Below are 20,519 nucleotides of genomic sequence, written 5' to 3'. Positions count from 1 at the left end.
CATCCTCACCAACACTTGTTTTTTCTGGTCTTGATTTTAACCATTCTGGTAGATGTGAGGTGATAAGCTCATTGTGGTTTTGATTTGCATTTCCCAGATGATGAGTCATGTTGAGCATCTTTTCATGTGTCTGTTGGCCATCTGGATGTCTTCTTTGGAAAACTGTCTATCAGGTTCTTTGCCCATTTTTAAAATCAGATTTTTTTTTTTTGGTGTTGAGCTGCATAAGGTTTTTATATATTTTGGATCTTAACTCCTTATTGCATATGTTATTTGCAAATATCTTCGCCCATTCAGTAGGTTGCCTTTTTGTATTCTTCATGGTTTCCTTTACTGTGCAAAAGCTTTGTATTTTGATGTAGTCCCAGTTGTTTATATTTGCTTTTGTTTCCCTTGCTTTAGGAGGCATATTTAGAAAAATATTGCCATGGTTGATGTCAGAGAAATTACTGCCTATAATTCTCTTCTAGGATTTTTATGATTTTGGGTCCCACATTTAGGTCTTTAATCCATTTGACCTTATTTTCTATGTGGGGTGTATGAAAGTGATCCAGTTTCATTCTTTTATAAGTAGCTGTCCAGTTTCCCCGCACCATTTATTTAAAAGACTGCTTTTCCCCATCATATATTTCTTGCCTCCTTTGTCATAGATTAATTGACCCCATAAATGTGAGTTTATTTCTGGGCTCTCTATTCTAATCCATTCATCTATGTGTCTATTTTTCTTTTCTTTTTTTTTTAATTTTAATTAAGTTTTTAATTTTATTTTTTTATGATAGTCACAGAGAGAGAGAGAGAGAGGAGAGAGAGGCAGAGACACAGGCAGAGGGAGAAGCAGGCTCCATGCACCGGGAGCCTGATGTGGGATTCGATCCCGGGTCTCCAGGATCGTGCCCTGGGCCAAAGGCAGGCGCTAAACCGCTGCGCCACCCAGGGATCCCTATGTGTCTATTTTTGTGCCAGCACCATACTATTTTGATTACTACAGCTTTGTAGCATGTCTTGAAATCTGGAATTGTGATACCTTCAGCTCTGTTCTTCTTTCTCAGGATTGCTTTGGCTATTTGGGGTCTTCTGTGGTTCCATACAAATTTTAGTATTACTTGCTCTAGGTTTGTGAAAAATACTGTTGGTATTGCATTGAATCTATAGATTGTTTTGGGCAATATGAACATTTTGACAATATTAATTCTTCTAATCCATGAGCATGGAATACCTTTCCATTTGTTTGTGTCCTCTTCAACTTCTTTTATCAGTGTTTTATAGTTTTTGGACTACAGGGCTTTCACCTCTTTGGTGTAGTTTACTCCTAGATATTTCATTCTGTTTGGTACAATTGTAAATGTTGTCGTTCTAATTTCTCTTTCTGTAATTTTGTTGTTAGCATTTAGAAATACTACCAATTTCTGGGTATTAATTTTGTATCCTGCTACTTTACTGAATTCCTTTGTTACTTCTAGTAGTTTTTAGGATTTTCTATAAATAGTGTCATGTCATCTATAGTGAGTTTAATTTCTTCTTAACCAATTTGGATACCTCTTATTTCTTTTTATTTTCTGATTGCTGTGGCTAGGACTTCCAGTACTATGTTGAAAAAAGTGGTGAGAGTGGACACCCTTGTCTTGTTCCTAACCCTAGAGAGGAAGCTCTCAGTTTTTCACCATTAAGGATGATGTGAGCTGTGAGTTTTTCATATGTGGCCTCTGATCCATTATGTTGAGGTATGTTCCCTCTATCTCCATTTTGTTTGGAACAAAAGCAAAAAGAAAAACAAGACAAAACCAGAAGTATTTTTAAAAGTTAAAATAATAATAATAATAATAATAATAATAATAATAAACCAAAAGTTAACCTCCCCCAAAACCACAGCTTGTTTTCTGTGCCCCAGCATGGCAGGGCAGCTGGTATGGGCTTGCAGACCCTGGGCTTGTTGAGCATGTGAGCCCATCGAGATGACCATACCCAACCAGTATCCAGAGCCTGCTCAGGTCTAGGCTTTTAAGCTGGGATAGGAATGTAAATCGCTTCATTCTCCAAGTTCTCTGACCTGGAGAACAGCTCCTTCACTACTTGCCTGTTCCAGTGTTGTCTCTTTTATATGCCAGTTGCTCTTTTCAACTGCTGCTTTTTTTCTGTGCCCAAGGATAGAGGGGTCTGTCCTTTCCCATTGCTGTTCACAGCATCGGAGGTGAGGTTCCCTTTGTTACTGTGTCTCCGTCTCTCCCGCTGTTGTCTTGCTATCTTTGGTTGTTCCGCAGCTGTTCATTCAACCCTCAGTTCTGCTGCAGGGGGAATTGTTCTATCAATAGGTGTAATTTGGTGTGTTCTGTGGAGGGAGGTGAGTCCAGAGTTTTCCTACCTTGTGATCTTGAACCAGAACTCCAACATTTCATAATTTTTGATGGGTGGAATCAATGATTCCTCCCTCCAGAGGAAGAACTATATCATGATTGTTAAAAGCCTTAGTTTTAAAATAAAAAAAAAAACCCTTGTATTCCAATCCCAGGTTTGCCACTTCTAGCACTATGATTTCAAACAAATTAGTTCCCTATATTCTTTGAGTTCCAGTGTCTTCTGCTGGAAAAAGGATATACTATCATCTTTATAGGATCATGGACATGAAATGTGAGAGTGGGGGGAATGCATGTAGCATGGCACTCCCTAAATATTAGCAATGGTTATTAGAACTTCAGAAAGTTGGCTTAGAGCAACAGGCAAACTTGTGTTTTGACTGGATCTAAAGGCAATGACACTAGTTTGATGCTACCAGATAAAGCACAGAATGCATAGTTAAATTTGAATTTCATATACATTTCAAATATAGGAGTGCCTGGCTGCCTCTGTCAGTAGAGCATGTGAGGCTTGATCTCTGGGTTATGAGTTCAAGCCCCATGTTGGGCGTGAAGTCAACTTAAAAAAAAATAAAGAACAAATATATATGTTTGGTATGTGTCATGCAACATTTGGAACATGCTTATAAAAAAGTACTCTTCGGGATCCCTGGGTGGCGCAGCGGTTTGGCGCCTGCCTTTGGCCCAGGGCGCGATCCTGGAGATCCGGGATCAAATCCCACGTCAGGCTCCCGGTGCATGGAGCCTGCTTCTCCCTCTGCCTGTGTCTCTGCCTCTCTCTCTCACTGTGTGCCTATCATGAATAAATAAAAATTAAAAAAAAAAAGTACTCTTCGTTTTTCAGTTTAACTGAGCCGTCCATATTTTTCTTTGTGGAATCTGGTTACCCTATGGGTTCCCTTTTGGAGCTCTCATTTTCTTGAATTAGTAAACAGAGGAACTCACACTTGAGCCTCAGTAGACTAAATCATAGTCTACACTGTCCTGCACTATGGTATGCTGCATGTGTATCCTAAGTATGCAGTGAGGTCTATAACCAAGGCAGGTAATCCTGTGAGAAAATACGGTGGGAAGTGTCTATTTACTCCCATAGAGGTCTAGGAGGTCAGCTATCCCGCCTGCTTTGGAGATAAGACCTGGTTAGGGCCCATTCCCATGGGCAATGGTCTACTAGCCCTGTTCTCCCCCTTATGTCAAGGCCCAGCTCACTTACCTGAGTTTTTGCCAGGTTGTTGCTCACCATTCCTGAAATTTGCATCTCTGAAGCAGACACTGTGGCCTTTCATTCCCTCTCAACTTGATATTAAGTATGTTACTCTCGTGTGAAACAGGGGCAGCAACACAAAATGAGATTTTGGCATGTGTTTGGGTTCCACTGATAATGAGGATTCTAAACCACATACACTTTTTTCTGGATAGTCTGCTTTGTCTCTTTAGAGGCAGAAGAGAGACATTTCAGCAGAGCAAGCCCAGGGTAGGGCTGAGTGATCTCAGACTCCTCAGGGAGGCCCCAGAGGAGGCATTTTAGAATTCAGATTTCGTGGCAGAGGCCATATTCCATTGCTCCTTAGAAACTTGTGTGAGTGGGTTAGTCCTGCCCCTGTTCCTCCCCGTCTTTGATATTTATGGCCTGCTGTCCTCCTTCGGAAGGGGCATTGTATCAGATTGTATGAGGCAAGCAAGGGAGAGTGCAAGACTTTGTCGGCCCCCTATTAGAACCAAAGCTACTCAACCAAAGCCTTATCTAAGATGCTGATTTCTGCAATTAGAAGATGTCACACACACACACACACACACACACACACACACACACAACCAAGACAAATATTCAGCCATGGTACTTTCCTTTAGACACCACCCTGCCCCCCCTCCCGATCTCCCCTTCCCCTGGCCATCAACGAACTGTCCCTGATCCCCTTTCATCATGCAGATTTCAGGCCCCATAAATCCTGGCCTGGAAGAATTATATAATCTTCCTGCTTACTGTCAGAAGCAAGTATATTTCATTTGTTTTAAGGGACTGCTTTGTTCTCAGATTATTGGTCTGAGCAAAGAGAGCATGATTAGTTTGCATTTCATACCATACAATCTGAGGATAGTTCCTCACAAGGATTTTTAATAAGGGTTTCCTGGCTTAGCTCCAGGATCCAAAGTGTCCTCAATTGCAGGCTCTGAGCCACTTCACTTGCTCTGAAATGTAAGCAGTAGTTGTGGAATTGCGCTCTGGGAGAGAGAGAGAGAGGGAGAGAGAGAGAGAGGCCAGCCTGTCGCTCATATGTAAGGATGCTAGGATGCAGGCCTAGAGGATGCACTTGAGTCCAGACAGAGACTCAGTTATGCTGTGCTGTGAACGGCATCAGCTGGGAGCCTGAGAAATTCTCAAAGATCTATCCCATGATTCTCCGCAAAATGTTCCACATCAGCCATGCAGCTTTCAAGTTGGGGATTTTTTTTTTCTTCACTCAGCAATAGGCCCTATACAAATCAGAGTTTTATTTCCTACAACAAAACAGATCTTTGGAATTTAAATTCTCCCCAGTATACCCATAAGAAACAAATTAAATGCAAGCATTCAAGCCAGGTGTGGGGTATCGCTACTAAGTGTTATAGACCATACATCTTCTATACTCAGAATAAATGTGATATCTTTTGCCTAATGGTGCCCTTTTCTTGCATTCTCTAATATTTACCCTGTGGAAAAATATTAGTCCAAGCCTGTGAACTGTTTGTGGTGCCCTCTTTAACATTACCTGTGTCAACTGTCCGCTGGCCTATGAAGTACAATGGGTATTTCAGTCTTTTTTTTTCCTTCCCAAAGGGCCACAGATTACTAAATAGCTCTATACATTCAAGGATTTAGAGTTTCCTGTGAGTTCTTTGTGCTCACAAAAAGACATTGAGCACAAGTATCCCTCTGAATTGGTAATTCATCTCGGTTTTCTTTGGGCTGGTTTTGATGATATTCATCAATTTAAATGATACCCTCGCAAACAGATCACAATTTATACTTTTTCGAACGCTGTGGCTTTATAACTTATGATAAAACAATATGACCATTAGATGTTCTTTTGTTTACCACTGGTCAATAACATCTTAATATGAAAAGCATCTCGCCTACAGTTTCGTTACACATAAGAAATTACCAAAGGTTGCTTTAAACTCCTAATATAGCTGTGTGTGAACTTTCCAAGAACAACTCAGACACCTCTTCCTGCCACTTTATGCATAAATTATCCTATCAAAGAGCTGGTATTTATTCTGAGCTCTTTGAAATTCTAATCACTTGTATACACCTCCCCAGGCCAGTTGTCTTTTGAAATTTGGATTACTTACAATTGGCTATTCATAAGTATTGGAATATACAATGTGGAGTGCCACCCATTTAGGAGCCTTTAAAGATTCATTGTTCCATTTTCTTTAATGGAAATTTAAATGTTTGATAATGATTTTTAAATGACTCTGCAATTTTCTGTATTTTAATATTAATATCCTTTATAATATCTTCTGTGCACATTGAATAGCTTTTTAATTAAACAGATATGGTGCCCAGAAATCATGGGCTGGGAACCACCTAAACATGTCATCAAGTTAATTTCTCTTGATTTGACCCACATGGCGTGGGTCTGCGCTGGGTTGTGGGTTCGTGTGCTTACAACACACACAATCTCTTTTCCTAAAAATATCTATAGAAGAAAGATTTATAGTCTCACTTGATATCAAATTTATGTTCCATTCACTATGATTTCATATATCTCATATCTTCCTGCAGTTTTGGTTCTTACCCTGTATCTGAGGTGAAATATGCCAAAACATATGCCGATTTTGTCACTTGCTGGAGGACAAAATTTATGATCACTTTGATTCTTCCTAGATGCTGTGAAGAAACATCAGAGGGACCTTTACTTATAGTAGGCTCCATACTTATAGGCTCCATACTCTACTACTTATAGTAGTCACTTTCCACTTATAAGATGCATTTTTATGATATATTCGTTCTTGAGTACTACCATCCACATGTAGGTTGGTTCTCATCTTTCTACGTGTGGTTTACCACAGCAATTTGTTCATGTGTCTGTCTACTTTTAAGCCTACTCTCCCAAGTCCCCCAACTTCCTTCTACCCGATTTGCAAGTAACTGTATTATAATGACTTTGGTGAAATCACTCTTCTTTTCAAAAGACTTTGCTTCCATTCCCTGCATCAAACCTGCCTCATCCTCTCCAACGCGTGGTTACCTCCCCATCTCTTGTCCTCTTCCTCCTCTGAAGTGAGCATTTACTGTCATTCTGCTCTTGAGTAGAAATTTTGAAATTGGGGCACCTGAGTGTCTTAGTTGGTTAAGCATCTGCCTTTGGCTTTGGTCATGACCAGGGTCCTGGGACTGAGTCCCCGCATCAAGCTCCCTGCTCAGCGGGGAGTCTACTTCTCCCTCTACCTCTGCCTACCACTGCCACTGCTAGCTAGCTCTCTCTCTCTCTCTCTCTCTCTTTCTGTCAAATAAATAAATAAAATCTTAAAAAAAGAAATTTTGGAATGGATATTGGTTGTTATTTACTAGCCGCATATGTGTATCTCATCCCCAGTATAGGACAATTACATCCTTAGAACAGGAATAGCACTTGATACTTCTTAATATTCCTGAAAACACCTGACAAATGGCTTTGATTGGGATAACTCTAACTTTCTATTTATATACAAGTGAAGACAAACAGCTAGAATTATTGTAAGCCCTCAGTGTATAGGTGATATTTTCATATATATATATATATAAAAGTTCCATGTTAGTGGTGTAGATGAATAAAAAAGTAATATTTTAAATGATTCCTAGTGGAATAGCCCATTGTTCTGGGAAGTGGAGTAGCTTCATTGTTAGGTCTTTTCTATTATGATTTCATCTATCAAATAAAAAAAAGTTAGCACATTTTCTTTTCCATTTTTCTGGCCTCTTTAAATGGTTCTTCCTCATGCACACATATTCTATGAGCTTATAAAAATCTAGTCACAAAATTGTTTGTTTTCCATAGCAAGTTTAGAACACATACTATTGCATTCATTTTGACCCATTACTTCTCATTGTCATTCTTCTTGGCATTCTCATATTGATTCACCTCTATAGCTTGACTCATGAATTATGATTTAGATGATACTGGTTTCGTTACCTCTGTTGGTCAAACTTCTTAGGATTGCTCTGGCAACCTGTTATTTGCCCTTGTCATCATATACTAAAAATGAGGCAAGAGAGGTGCCTGGCTGGCTCAGTCAGTAGAGCATGTGACTCTTGGTCTCAGGGCTATGAGTTGGAACCTCATGTTGGGCATAGAGCCTACTTGAAAAATAATAACAATAAATGAGATAAGAGATACACCTGGAACTTTAGGGAGGTGCTCCAAAGGAACTACCCAATATGTATTAGGCCTAGCTAATATGAGAAAGTGATCAGACAATAATAGCCTTTGTTAGATACACTCAGTAATATTTTTTTAATTTATTTTTTATTGGAGTTCAATTCGCCATCATATAGAATAACACCCAGTGCTCATCCCGTCAAGTGCCCACCTCAGTGCCCGTCACCCAGTCACCCCCACCCCCCGCCCACCTCCCCTTCCACCACCCCTAGTTCGTTTCTCAGAGTTAGGAGTCTCTCATGTTCTGTCTCCCTTTCTGATATTTCAGTAATATTTTTTAAGGATTTATTTGTTTTATATACAGAGAGAGAATGTGTGAAAAGTGGGAAGGGCAAAGGGAGAGACAATCCTCAAGCAGACTCCCTACTGAGTGGGGAGAGGGGAGTGGGGAGACCAATGCTGGTCTGGATCCCAGGACCTGAGCTAAAATCAAGAGTTGACCACTCAACTGACTGAGCTACCCAAGTGCCCCTTATTATTTATTTTTAAGATTTATTTATTTCTTTGAGACAGAGATAAAGCAGGAGGAGAGGCAGAGGGAGAGGGAGAGAGAGAATACTCAAGCAGACTCTCCACTGAGCCCGGAGCCTCCATCTCAGGACCCTAAGATTATGACCTGAGCCAAGATCAAGAGTCAGACCCTTAACCAACTGAGCAGCCCAGGAGCCCCTAAAACAGAGTACTTATAATGATATCATTTTATATAGCTAGAGTTAGTTATCTATATTGTTTTATGCCTAGGATTCAGTTCACACAACATTGGCCCAAGCAGCATTCAAATGAATTCATATTTTCTGAATGATTTCTCTTATATAATGCTAATGATAGAAAAATTGATTCTGTGAATTATTCACCAAGTTTAAAAGAACTTAGAAACTGTTTCTGCATTTCTTAAATGGATTTTTTTCCCTTGAGAAAATCAAGAGCTGCTCATTTTTGTGTTTGAAGCCAAAAGATATTTTATTTCATTTTACTTCAGCAAATGTTTCTAAACAAAAGTTTCTGTTTATTAATGATTCTACACTGGGATATTTTAGGAGATCACAAAATGTTATCTTTTCAGAGCATTGTTAAATTTAGGTTAACCTGGTTTAATCTTCTGTGAAAAACTAAACTTTGAGCTAGATTATTAACCTATCATGTCTTGAAAGTAAATCTAAGATACTATAGCAAACCATCATATTTGGTTTAAAATGTTCATATCTAGTTTCAGATTATGCGTTCAGTATAATGACAGAAAAGCAACTAACATTTTAAAAACTTCATCTTAGATTTCTAAAAAGTCATTGAAGGACGCGTTTTCTATAGTAGGTTAAAATTTAAGTACTTGAGTTTTGACTAGATGAGATTTAATATCCGTGATGCTTAGGCAGCAAGTATCAGGATATATTTTAGAAGACATTCTGTTTTTATTTTCAAGAATGAAATTTAAGCGTCCAGAAATTGTTAGTTTAGATAGAACACTCATGTGAGAATCCTAAACTTAGAATTGGGTGTAACATAGTGTATCAGGATCATTTTGGCTGTATATACAATATCCAACTAAAAGTGGCTTGAAGATGAAGGACATTTATTATCTCATGTAACATCAAGCCTGAAGCAGGCTTGGTTCATTCAAGGCCAAATGACAACTTCAAGGGCCTTGGCTCTTGCTGTCTTTCTGCCCTGCCATACTCAACATGTTGGTTTTCAACTTCAGACTTATACCTTCCTGGTTATACAATGGCTGCCAAACATTAAATTCTCACTGATCATATTCATAGGCAGGAAATACTGATCACGTTCACAGATGTTGCCTCATGTACCTCTTCTATAAAGGAGGAAGATCTCCAGAAACCTCCTAGCAGGCTTATCCTTAGATATTGCCTAGGATCCAGCCACAACCATGACCCCCTGTAAGGGTGGATGGAAATTGATCTGGTGCTAAATTACAAGTTGGGAGATTTCTGCTTCCAGGATGATGGAGTAGACCTACTTTCTCTTATTCCATCCAGTAAGTACAATAAAAACCCGAGGCATCAAAAATAGATTACAAGAGATGGGGGGTAGGGGGGCGCGGAAGATAGACAGACAGGCTCGGGACTTTCCTTGATCCAAGGAACAACATAGAGATAAGTTTCCTAGATTTGCCTTTTGCTTTATATATATCCCAGAATTGGGGACCAACAATCCAGAATACCAACAAGTGCAGACAATTAGCCCCATAAAAACCTGTTCTCAAAAACAAACAAACAAACAAACAAACAAACAAACAAACAAACAAAAAAACAAAAACCTGTTCTCTCCAGTCAAAGGATCAGGAAAAGGGCAGCTTAGCAAGACAAGAAACGCTGAGAATATAGTCCCTCCGCTCCAGCTGAACACCACAGAAAGCACTGTGGATGCATCCTCACCAATGCCAGCAAAAGCTAAGTGGTGAACCTGGACTTCCACCCCAACCACCATGTACACCCTGCCAAGGTTGTATTGGAGAACTGAGCTGGGTAATGGACTTTCATCACCTCCAGCTGATAACAAGATATTCCTTCAACTCACAGTGTCATTAGAGACCATGTGGAGAGCCAGCCAATACTTTCACTTTCACTATAAAGTAATATGGTGTCCCTCTGCCTCTCTGCTACAGTGGTATCAGAGGAGGCCCAGGGATAAGTCTATCACCCCACACAGTGTCAGAGGAGGCTACATGGGGAGCAGTAATGATGGACTCCTAGCTCTTTCCACCCGAGAAGTATCCACAAAAGCCTAATGAGGCGGCAAACATGCAGCCCTGCATAACTGTAATGAGGAGCCTTCCCCCTCAGTGTCAACAGAGGCCCAATGGGGAATATGGACATCTTCCTCCACCTGGCAATAGCAAGGTAACACACCTTCTGCCAGAGGAGACTCAGAGGAAGCCAGCTGAAACGGAATGTTTAAATGGTATTCAGAACCTCATAACAATTTGCCACAAATATTCAAGTTTTAATAAAAAACGACTCACACCAAGGACCATGGAGATCTCATACTAAATTAAAAAAAAGAATTAAGAATCAATAGATGCCAATGCTGAGCTGACAAATACTGGATTTATCTCACAAAGATTAAAGCAGTCATCATAAAAAATGCTTCAGATCAGCACTTATGAACATGCTTGGCGTAAATGCAAAAACAGTCTCAAAAAAGAAATAGAAAATATAAAGAAAAGTCAAATGGAATTTTAGAACAGAGATATACAATAACTAAAATTTTAAAACCTCAACAGATGGGCTCTGTTTCTTTTTTTTTCTCACCAACACATTGGATAACATAGAAGAAATGGATACATCCTTAGAAGCATAGTTTCCCAAAACTGAATCAAAAAGACATAGAAAATACGAACGGTTTAATAACAAGTAAGGAGATTGATTCAGTAATTAAAAAGCTTCCAAGAAAGAAAAGCCCAGCACGGAATGGCTTTACAAGTGAATTATACCGAACATTTAGAGAATTAATGCCAATGCTTCTCAAACTCTTCCAAAAAATTGAAAAGGAAGGAACACCACCAGATTCATTTTATGAGACCAGCATTACTCTGATACTAAACCTAGAGAAGAAAACTATAGGACAATATCCCTGATGGAAACAGGTGCAAAATCCTCAAAAAATACTAGTAAATGGGATTCAGCAGCACGTTAAAAGGACCATACACCATGATCAATTGGGATTTATCCCTGGGATGCAAAGATGGTTCAACATGGGCAAATTAGTAGACACAATATACCACATTAGTGTAATAAAGGGTTAAATATCATGATCATCTCAATAGGTGCAGAGAGAAACATTTGAAAAAAATTAATATTGTACTTTTGTCTGGATGACCTATCCATTGATGTAAGTGGGAAAGTAAAGTTCCTTACTATTGTATTGTCTGTTTCTCCTTTTATTTCTGTTAATATTTGCTTTATATATTTAGGTGCTTCCATTTTGGGTACATAGATGTTTACAAATGTTATATCCTCTTGTGGGATTGATCCTTTTATCATTATGTGATGCCCTTCTTTGTTTTTTGTTACAATCTTTGTTTTAAAGTCTGTTTTGTTGAAAAATAAATAAAGTCTGTTTTGTCTAGTATGAGCATTTCTGCTGTAGCTTTGTTTTCATTTGCATTTGCACAGAATATCTGTGTCTATACCACATACATTTGGTCTGTATGTGTTCATGTTTGAGTCTCTTGCTGGCAGCATATGGAAGGTTTTTTTTTTTTTTTTTTTTTTTTATCCATTCACCCACCCTATGTCTCTTGGTTGGAGAATTTAGTCCATTTACACTTAAAGCAATTATTGATAGGTACATTTTTATTGCCATTTTGCTAATTGTTTTCTGGCTGTTTCTACAGTTCCTTTCTCTCTGTCTCTTCTCCTTTTGGGACCCCTATAATGCAAATGTTACTCTGCTTGATGTTGTTCCAAAGGTCCCTTAAGGTATCTTCACTTCTTTTAATTCTTCATTTTGTTGCTCTGTATGTTTTCCATTGCTTTGACTTCTGGTTTGCTGATTTGTGCTTCTATTTCATTCTGTTGTTGAATCTATCTAATGTATTTTTTAGTTCAGTTACAACTTCTGTTTGGTACTGTCTTATATTTTCCATTTTTTTTGAAGTTCTCATTGTGTCCATCCATTTATCTCCTGAGAGTCCTGAGCATTTTTAATTTCCATTACATATTTTATTTCTATTATTAGATACAATTGCTCTTCTATGTTTCATTAATGTCTTTTTTTCTGGGGATTTGTCTTATTCTTTAATTTGAATGACATTCTTCTCTCTCCTCATTTTTGCCTGTCCCTCTATATTAGTTGAAACAGCTACCTTTCCCAGTCTTGAAGGAGTAGTCTGTGTAGGAGATGTTCCATGTGGCCTGGAAGTGCCATCCTCCCTGGCCACTGGAGCCAGACACTCCATGAGCATCTCTTATGTTAGCTGCCTATGCCTGCCAGCTGTGACAGGGCTCAAACTGCTTGCCCAACTTGGTTGTAGCTTGTCTGCTGTGCAGGAAAAACAGGGCTTGGAGCTCTTGCCTGGAAGAGTTGTCACTAGGCTGCTGTGCAGGGAGGGTGAGGTTTAGCAGTCTCATCTGCTGGTGGTGGCTCAGTTTCTGTGCAGGGTGAACAGGACTTGGAGTGCTCACCTGGCTCTGTCGTAGCATGGGTGCTGTGTACCCTTGTAGGGACACGGAGCACTGATCCAGGCTGGTTATGGTGTGAGGTAGGCAGATAATGCCCTCCAGTGCTAGCAGGCTAGAAGGAGGGCACCAGAAATGGCACCTGTCAGCTCTGTTACCAGCAAGTTAGGGTGAGATTGCAAAAATGGTGTCTGCCAGCACTTCTGTCCGTGGATAAAGTCCCTGTAAGTTCCTGCCTCTCTGGGAGGAACTTTAGAATTAAGTGGGTTTTTCTCACTTATGGTCCAGGAGATTTTTGACCTATTGCTTTTACACTGGATCTTGGGGTGAGTGGGTTTGCCCATGAACTCTTAAGAGCAGAATCTGTTTCTTATAGTTCTGTGATTTTCCTGGTCTAATCCCTGTTGATTTTCAAAAACAGATGTTTTGGAGGCTTATCTTTTGTGCTAGTCTCTGGAGTCAGTGTGCCTGATGTGGGGTACAGTACCTTCATTCCTTACAAGAGAGTTCTGTATTTTTGCAATCCTTCCTGGTTGTGGGATCACTGCATTTGGGGTAAGATCCTGGGGAAGGGATCCCTGGGTGGCGCAGCGGTTTGGCACCTGCCTTTGGCCCAGGGCGCTATCCTGGAGACCCGGAATCGAGTCCCATGTCGGGCTCCCGGTGCATGGAGCCTGCTTCTCCCTCTGCTTGTGTCTCTGTGCCTCTCTCTCTCTCTGTGACTATCATAAATAAATAAAAAAAAATTAAAAAAAAAAGATCCTGGGGAAAGCCATGTCTCTGCCTCTCTCCTACCCTTTCTGTTTTGTGTCCCTTTTTTGTTTTGTTGTGGAAGAGTTTTCTATCTATATCTCAGGTCCTTTTCAGAGAAAAATCATTCCATACGTAGCTATGAGTTTGTTTTGTCAGTGGGAGGAAGTGAGTTCAAGTTCTTCCTATGCTGCCATCTGGACCCCTCTTTGCATAGAAAAAAAATTCTAATAGCAAAGTCTTTGCTCTCAATGACTTGAGCCCAATAGAGGGTAACAGATATGGATAAATAAGGCATGGAAGTGTTGTAGGTTTTAGAGAACATACACAGGGTTTACTTCTTTTCTAAACCAATTTTTAAAAGTTCGTTCATTCATTCATTCATTCATGAGAGACACAGAGAAAGGCAGAGACACAGGCAGAGGGAGAAGCAGGCTCCCTGCAGATGGCCCGGGGATCATGACCTGAGCCAAAGGCAGATGCTCAACCACTGAACCACCCAGGCATCTTGGGTTTAATTCTTTTCTAAAGAGGGAAGTTGCAGTAGGAAACATTTAATAGAAGAGGAGATGCTTTAATTGTTAAAAATGACTAGATAAATGGTGTGGGCACAGAATTTGGGTGGTATTTTACCTAAAGAAAATAGTGAAAGTTGAGGCTTACTGAGTTCTGGGTTTTAGAATGGGGCACACTGAGATAAGGGTTAAAAAATAAAGAAACCCAGGGGTGCCTGGATGCCTCAATCTCAGTCCTGAGTTCAAGTCCCCACGTTGGGCATGGAGCTTACAAAAAAAAAAAAAAAGAAAAGAAAAGAAAGAAAGAAAGAAAGAAAGAAAGAAAGAAAGAAAGAAAGAAAGAAAGGAGCCCAGATTCTAGATAGCCTGTTATATATTCCCTATTAAGCAGTTTGGGCATAGTCCCAAGGAAGAGGAGTCATCATGAGATGAAAGCTCATTCCTCATGCATTCATGGATCTTTTGATTACTGGTATAAACTATAATGGAAGATAATTTGGTAAGCAAAATCTTAAGATTTGTTGTTAATTTTTCTATCATATGGTAGTCAGCTTAGCCCCTCTATTCACCTGACTCTGAAAGGAGGTGTTCTGAGTATTTCCTAATTTCCAAATTGCAGTAACTTCCCCAATTTTCTCTCATTAATTCCATTATTCTCATGAAAAGATTTTAGTGGGGCTGGTGGGAAAGAGTGTGGGTTGGCAGGTCTTAATGAAAGATGACAACATGGTTAAGTAGAATTCTGAAATATCCTACTATTTCCACCTTTGATATTCCAAGTATGTTCCCCAGGGTGCGTGCCCTTTTCTTATGGTTAACTGACCCTAAACAAAAGCATGGACAAAACCTAAGTAGCTATTCTAATTATCTTACAAAATGAATAATGAAAAGCAATCATGTATAAGTAATTATATTTAAAGCCATTTTACCTTAAGAAAGGAGTCTGCTATTGAGAGAGAAACCAAAGTGTGAAGTTTTCTACCCTTTTTGAGTTCTCTGCTAATTGTATTTTAATATCTATAATTAGTAATAACATAACTCATTCTTTACCTCAAGCAGAATGACAGTTAACTGAACCTGTGTCATAGAAAGATAATTCTGGGTGCCTTGCAAAGGAGGGGTGTCAGCAAGTCCATGCCAGAGGCAAGGTGGCTGGTTAAAAGGTTCTTAGAAAATCCTTTCAATTGACTTAAAATCTACTTGACTGCAGCTTCCAATGGTCAGAGTCTCAGTTTTAGAACCTGTATGGCATACAATTTTAACTGCATTTTGCTCCATTTGGCAATTCTATACCTTGTCCACCTCCCTCCTGATACTGTCCCAAATCAATATTGCTTTAATGTGCTAAACCTCAGTTCCTTTGCAAATTCCTAGAGGTTGACCATGTAGCATTGTCAGCTCATTTGAGTGTCCTTTCCCTTTTTTCAGTGCACTATTAAGGAAGTCTTTTGAAGTGGGAGTGGCTCTACAAAGAAAGGAATTCTAGTGCCTGAAGATGGTGATTCAGTACAGGTATCTATATAAATGATGGTTGTTAGGCAGAAGAAAGACAATTTATATTTTTTATGGAGTTTTTTTGGCTTTTTTTGGAGGGGGTTGAGAGGGCAGTTTGCATGCAGCCTATTTAGGGCTTTAGCTTTTATTTTTTTTAAGATTTTATTTATTTATTCATGAGACACACAGAGAGAGAGAGAGAGAGAGAGAGGCAGAGACATAGGCAGAAGAAGAAGTAGGCTCCCCATGGAGAACCAGATGTAGGACTGGATCCCAGGACCCTGGGATCATGACCTGAGCCAAAGGCAGATGCTCAACCACTGAACCACCCAGGTGCCCCTAGGGCTTTAGCTTTTGTAGTTATTACTATATGAATCCATCCTGGAGTGTGTTTCCCTTCTTCACTCCTTTTACAAATTCTTCTCTTTACATATCTCTCATTTCTTCTTTGCTGCAATCAGTGACCATACTTTTATATTTTAAAACTCAAAATATGAGCTCCTTTAAAATCTGATAAATACAGAACTGCATAAGGGACTCTGTGCAGTTCAAACATTAAAGACCTCTATGAAACATGTCTATGTAAATATTTATTACAACGTTTCCTCTTAAAATGCATGATGATCATATTTCCATACTATTACATTTAGATTTTGCTATTTCCTTTTAATCATCTGTCCAATATTCCTTTGGATGTCTTTTCCATAAATTATTTAACCAGGTTCCTCTTGATGGATAATCAGATTGTTCCCAGTTTTCCATTATTATAACCAGTATTGCTGAAAGCATAGAACAATGAACATGCATATTAATATAACTAGAGTGCAAATACCTAGAAATTACATTGCTTGATTCAAAAAGTATAAGAATTTTTGAAATAATAGAAAAAAATCTATATTGGTCTCTGTCGCAGGTTCCTGGCACAGAGCTCCTAAAAAACCTTGTAATTTCACAAGAAGAGCATTAGGAATATTTTTTGTTCTAATATTTGGCCTTTGACCCTGATTCCTGACACAGAGATCCTTAAATGCCTGATTATTTCCTGGGTGGTAGGAGTATATTTTGTTCTAGTGAAGTGAGTACTGAAAGGTTCCTGGCTGCTGGCTGGTCATCAAGCCATAATTTAAATTCTCCAGAAAGGAGAGAGAGGATGGACATAGAGTTAATAATAGGTCATACTGACCTGATGAAACCTCCATGAAGATCCTAATAGTACAGTCCAGGCTGCTGAACACATGGAGATCTTGGAGAGTGGCAGGCCCAGTGAGGGCATGGAACTCTGTGCCCGTTCCCATACTTTACCCTAGGCAACTCCTCCATCTGGCTATTCCTGAGTTATATACTTTTATAGTAAACCAATAAAATAGCAAGTAAAATGTTTCACTGAGTTCTGTGAGCCACTCTAGCAAGTCGTTCAAACCCAAGGAGGGGGTTATGGGAACCTCTGATTTATAGCTAGTGAGTCAGAAGTGCACATAACAATCTTGACTTGTGTTTGGTGTCTACAGTGGGTGGAGTCTTGTGGGACTAAACCCTTAACCTGGAGGATCTGACACTATCTCCAGGTGGGCAATATCAGCTTTCCATTTTTCACCATTACAAACCCTTAGAATGATGAAGTTTCCTATATTATTCAAATCACTGTCATTTTCTGGTCAGAATTAAGAGTTGTGATTCCATTCTTTATGTTGTGTATTGGAGCACAGTGTTGAGCACAGCATCCACTACCCTCTTTGTTATAATTGCCCTGCAATGGAGAGAAGAATTCCCCATCCAGATTCTTTCCAATGCTGAGATGGCTAATGCCATTAGGTACCAAGAGGATATGAAGATTTAATGACATAATGAGGCTTTCTGTGGAGAGCCAGGTGGCTCCCAAATAGGTCAGAAAATGACTTAAAAGCTAAGAGGGGCAACTGGAGTTTGCTTTTATTATGGTTAGGGGGTGGGGCTACGGTGAGGATTCCCACAAATGGGCCAGGCTAGAGGTCAACTTCCTGCTGATACCAAAGGAGATAGCACACAGACATTCTTATTTCCTTGCCCAATTGTGGTACAAAAGGGGAAAAAAGAGGAGCGGAGCTGGTCAGAAAACATAAAAAAAAAGTAGAGTCTGATTCTTTGCTGTGTCCTGCGTAATATATTCTGATATCCATCCTTACTCTGGATTGTAGTTCCTGTTTCTCTGTAGAAGCTGATCCCTTTCCCCAGCTCCACAAATGAGCCTGATCAGTATCAGGCAAGTCCATTTATTGGCCAATTATGAATTTAGAATTCAGGCTTATGTCAATCAGCACACAGGAATGTTCCTGCCATAGGGAATTTGTGGGTGACCAGGTTTCATCCTATAAGGTGTACAGAGAGGTTTCCTTTTTGGGAGTTGGGGTGGGTTTGCAGGAGGGCAAGTCTAGGAGAGTTTTCCCCTACTTAAGAAAAAACCAGCGTCAGAGATAAGCTCTCTTCCTTTGGACATTGCCACATGCCTACATCCCACTGCCAGCTTGCTCTTCAAGGGAACAGTAGGAAACAGTCAGATTCTGGCTTGTGTCATGTCTGAAGAGTATCCTACCTCACTACATTTTTAGTCATTTGAGCCAAACAATTGACTATGTTTATATTAATTTTCGTATGATTTTCTGTTGATTTGTCTCAAGACAAAGTCTGATACTCATCCATTTATCTTCTGAGACAAAGAATTTTCAGCAAGAGTCTTGCTGAGTGGTGTGCTTTTAGAAGAATGAAATTATCTGTAGACAGCTAAAGATCCCTTTTCCATCACTAGTTTTTTTTTAATTGCCAGTTTCATTCTGTACTGGATTCCATTGTACTTATTATGTTCTTCCCGTCTCAAGAATTTATACTCTAATCTGTTACATAATTATATCACTTTGGTTCCTCTAATTTTCTCTTCACACGAGGATTTTATTTAGACCTGAGGTATTCTTTTTTGGACAGCAAGTGATAATTCTTTGCACCATTCTTTTTTGAACTGCTTATTTTGAGTAATGAAAATCCTTACATTGTCATTTTTCCTTCATGAATTACATTTTAGGAATTGGTCCCTTCCTGCCAAGTTTTGAGGCCATTTTGAAGTAAGTTAAACAAGTATATTAAGTAAATTCAACTTGATAATGATCTTTGGTATGTTCTGTTCTTTTGTTGACCTTTGTCCCCATTGTTTCATGTTTTATCTATTCTTTAAACTCTTTGGATTCCAATGTCTAGAATTATTCCTAGGAACATTCAAATTTATATATTGTACCATTTTTATTCCACATGCCTGTCACTTTTGGTAATGATAGAAACTTGCTAGTTTGTACATCATGTCAAATGTCAATGCCTGTAAATTACTGGAAAACAAAAGGAATATTACAAGATAACCTTAAGAAATACTATGATTTAGTGATTTTTTTTCTTTTTAAAAATCATTTCCACCGATACTTTAATAGAAGCAATGTACTCTTCCCAGGAATGATTAGATTCAAGTTGTCTAAATTTCTTCTGAGAGAAACTTCAAGGAGAAGCTGTCAGTTTATCATACTGGTAGTTTTGTTGTATGTATGAATATGCATTTAGTAATATATTCAAAAGAGATTTACAAGGTGAAATATTGGTAGTATATTGAATGGTTATTATATTGTTAGAATGATAATGAGATACTGGTTTTTAATTCTGTTTCTAGGTAATATAGATGTTAATATTATCTAAGTAATATTTTTATAATTTTTAAGGCAATACTTACATATTTACATTGAAAATCTTTGTACCTGCCTTCCTTCCTCTTATCAGGGTGTGTGTGTGTGTGTGTGTGTGTGAGCATTTTAGTGCAGGGGAATTGAGCGAATGTTTATGACAGTATTCACTTTGTTCCCATCTAGCAATTCTACTACTTATCACCCTCTGACAGGCAATTAGTTCCTGTTGTGTAATTAATTATTAAAGTCATCTTATTGCATTTTTAAAAACTGGCACACAATATAATGTAAATCACAATGATTTCTATTCTACTAAAGTGTGTAATGCTATTCTGTCTAAATAAATAACGTTTGTACTTAATGTAAAGGAGATGGATTATTGTCACTATGTGAAAGCTAGAATAATTTTCTTTAATGTCATCTCAGCAAATATATTAGTTGTGCTACATCTATATTGGTGATCATCTTTTCCCAGCTGAATAAATGTACATTTATTTTATTTTTTTTTTAAATGTACATTTATTACAAATTGATAAATTACTGATTTAGTTCAAATATATTGACACCTCCTGAATTTCTCAAGGTTTTAAAATTATCAATACAGTTACCAGCAGTCCTTACTTTCAAATATTAGCTACAGCTTTGTCAGAAGTGGAAGTTGTTGGGGCATATGGGTGGCTCAGCTGGTTAAACATCTGCCTTTGGCTCAGGTCATGATCCCAGAGTCCCAGGATTGAGCCCTGCATTGGGCCCCCTGCTCAGTGGGGAATCTGCTTCTCCCTCTCCCTCTGTTCTTCCCTCCACTTGTGCTCTCAGTTTCTCTCTCAAATAAATAAATAAAATCTTTAAAAAAAAGTGGAAGTTGTTGGGCTGACTTAACACCAGAATTTAGATCAGCTACCATACAATTAGAAAGGTATAGAAAGCTTCCAGATATATGATCAATAAGAATTTTTCCAGGTCCTGCAGTGTGCTAGATACAGTGTTAGGAAATTTTGTAAGTAACAACACAATTTGATAGTATTGAAATTTATTTAGAATGCCTTTTGTAGTTTGGAGGCTTTAATGCATTCCCCAGCACTAAATTCCTTGGATGAGAGACCAGACATATCAAATAAATGAATGCCTTATGATGGAGTGAGGTTTGGCAAAATGGAGAGAGCAGTCTCTG

The 20,519-nt window shown here is 38.8% G+C and overlaps 1 protein-coding gene across 6 annotated transcripts in view; it reads left to right on the top strand.

Annotated features, from left to right (window-relative positions):
* The window catches only part of LOC144307657 (RNA polymerase II elongation factor ELL2-like), a 121,034-nt gene that overhangs the window by 40,243 nt on the left and 60,272 nt on the right, over nt 1–20,519 (top strand). The window contains exon 4 of one of the 6 annotated variants that reach the window (XM_077887594.1): nt 15,588–15,671. The exons of the other annotated variants lie outside the window; for them this stretch is intronic. Coding sequence (XP_077743720.1) covers nt 15,655–15,671 — 17 coding nt within the window. The 5' untranslated portion in view covers nt 15,588–15,654. The remainder of the gene's footprint in view (nt 1–15,587; nt 15,672–20,519) is intronic. 6 annotated transcript variants of the gene reach the window in all.

Source organism: Canis aureus, chromosome X (genome assembly GCF_053574225.1).
Source record: "Canis aureus isolate CA01 chromosome X, VMU_Caureus_v.1.0, whole genome shotgun sequence".
NCBI classification, from domain to species: Eukaryota; Metazoa; Chordata; class Mammalia; order Carnivora; family Canidae; genus Canis; species Canis aureus.
This window is presented reverse-complemented; position numbering and strand designations above follow the sequence as displayed.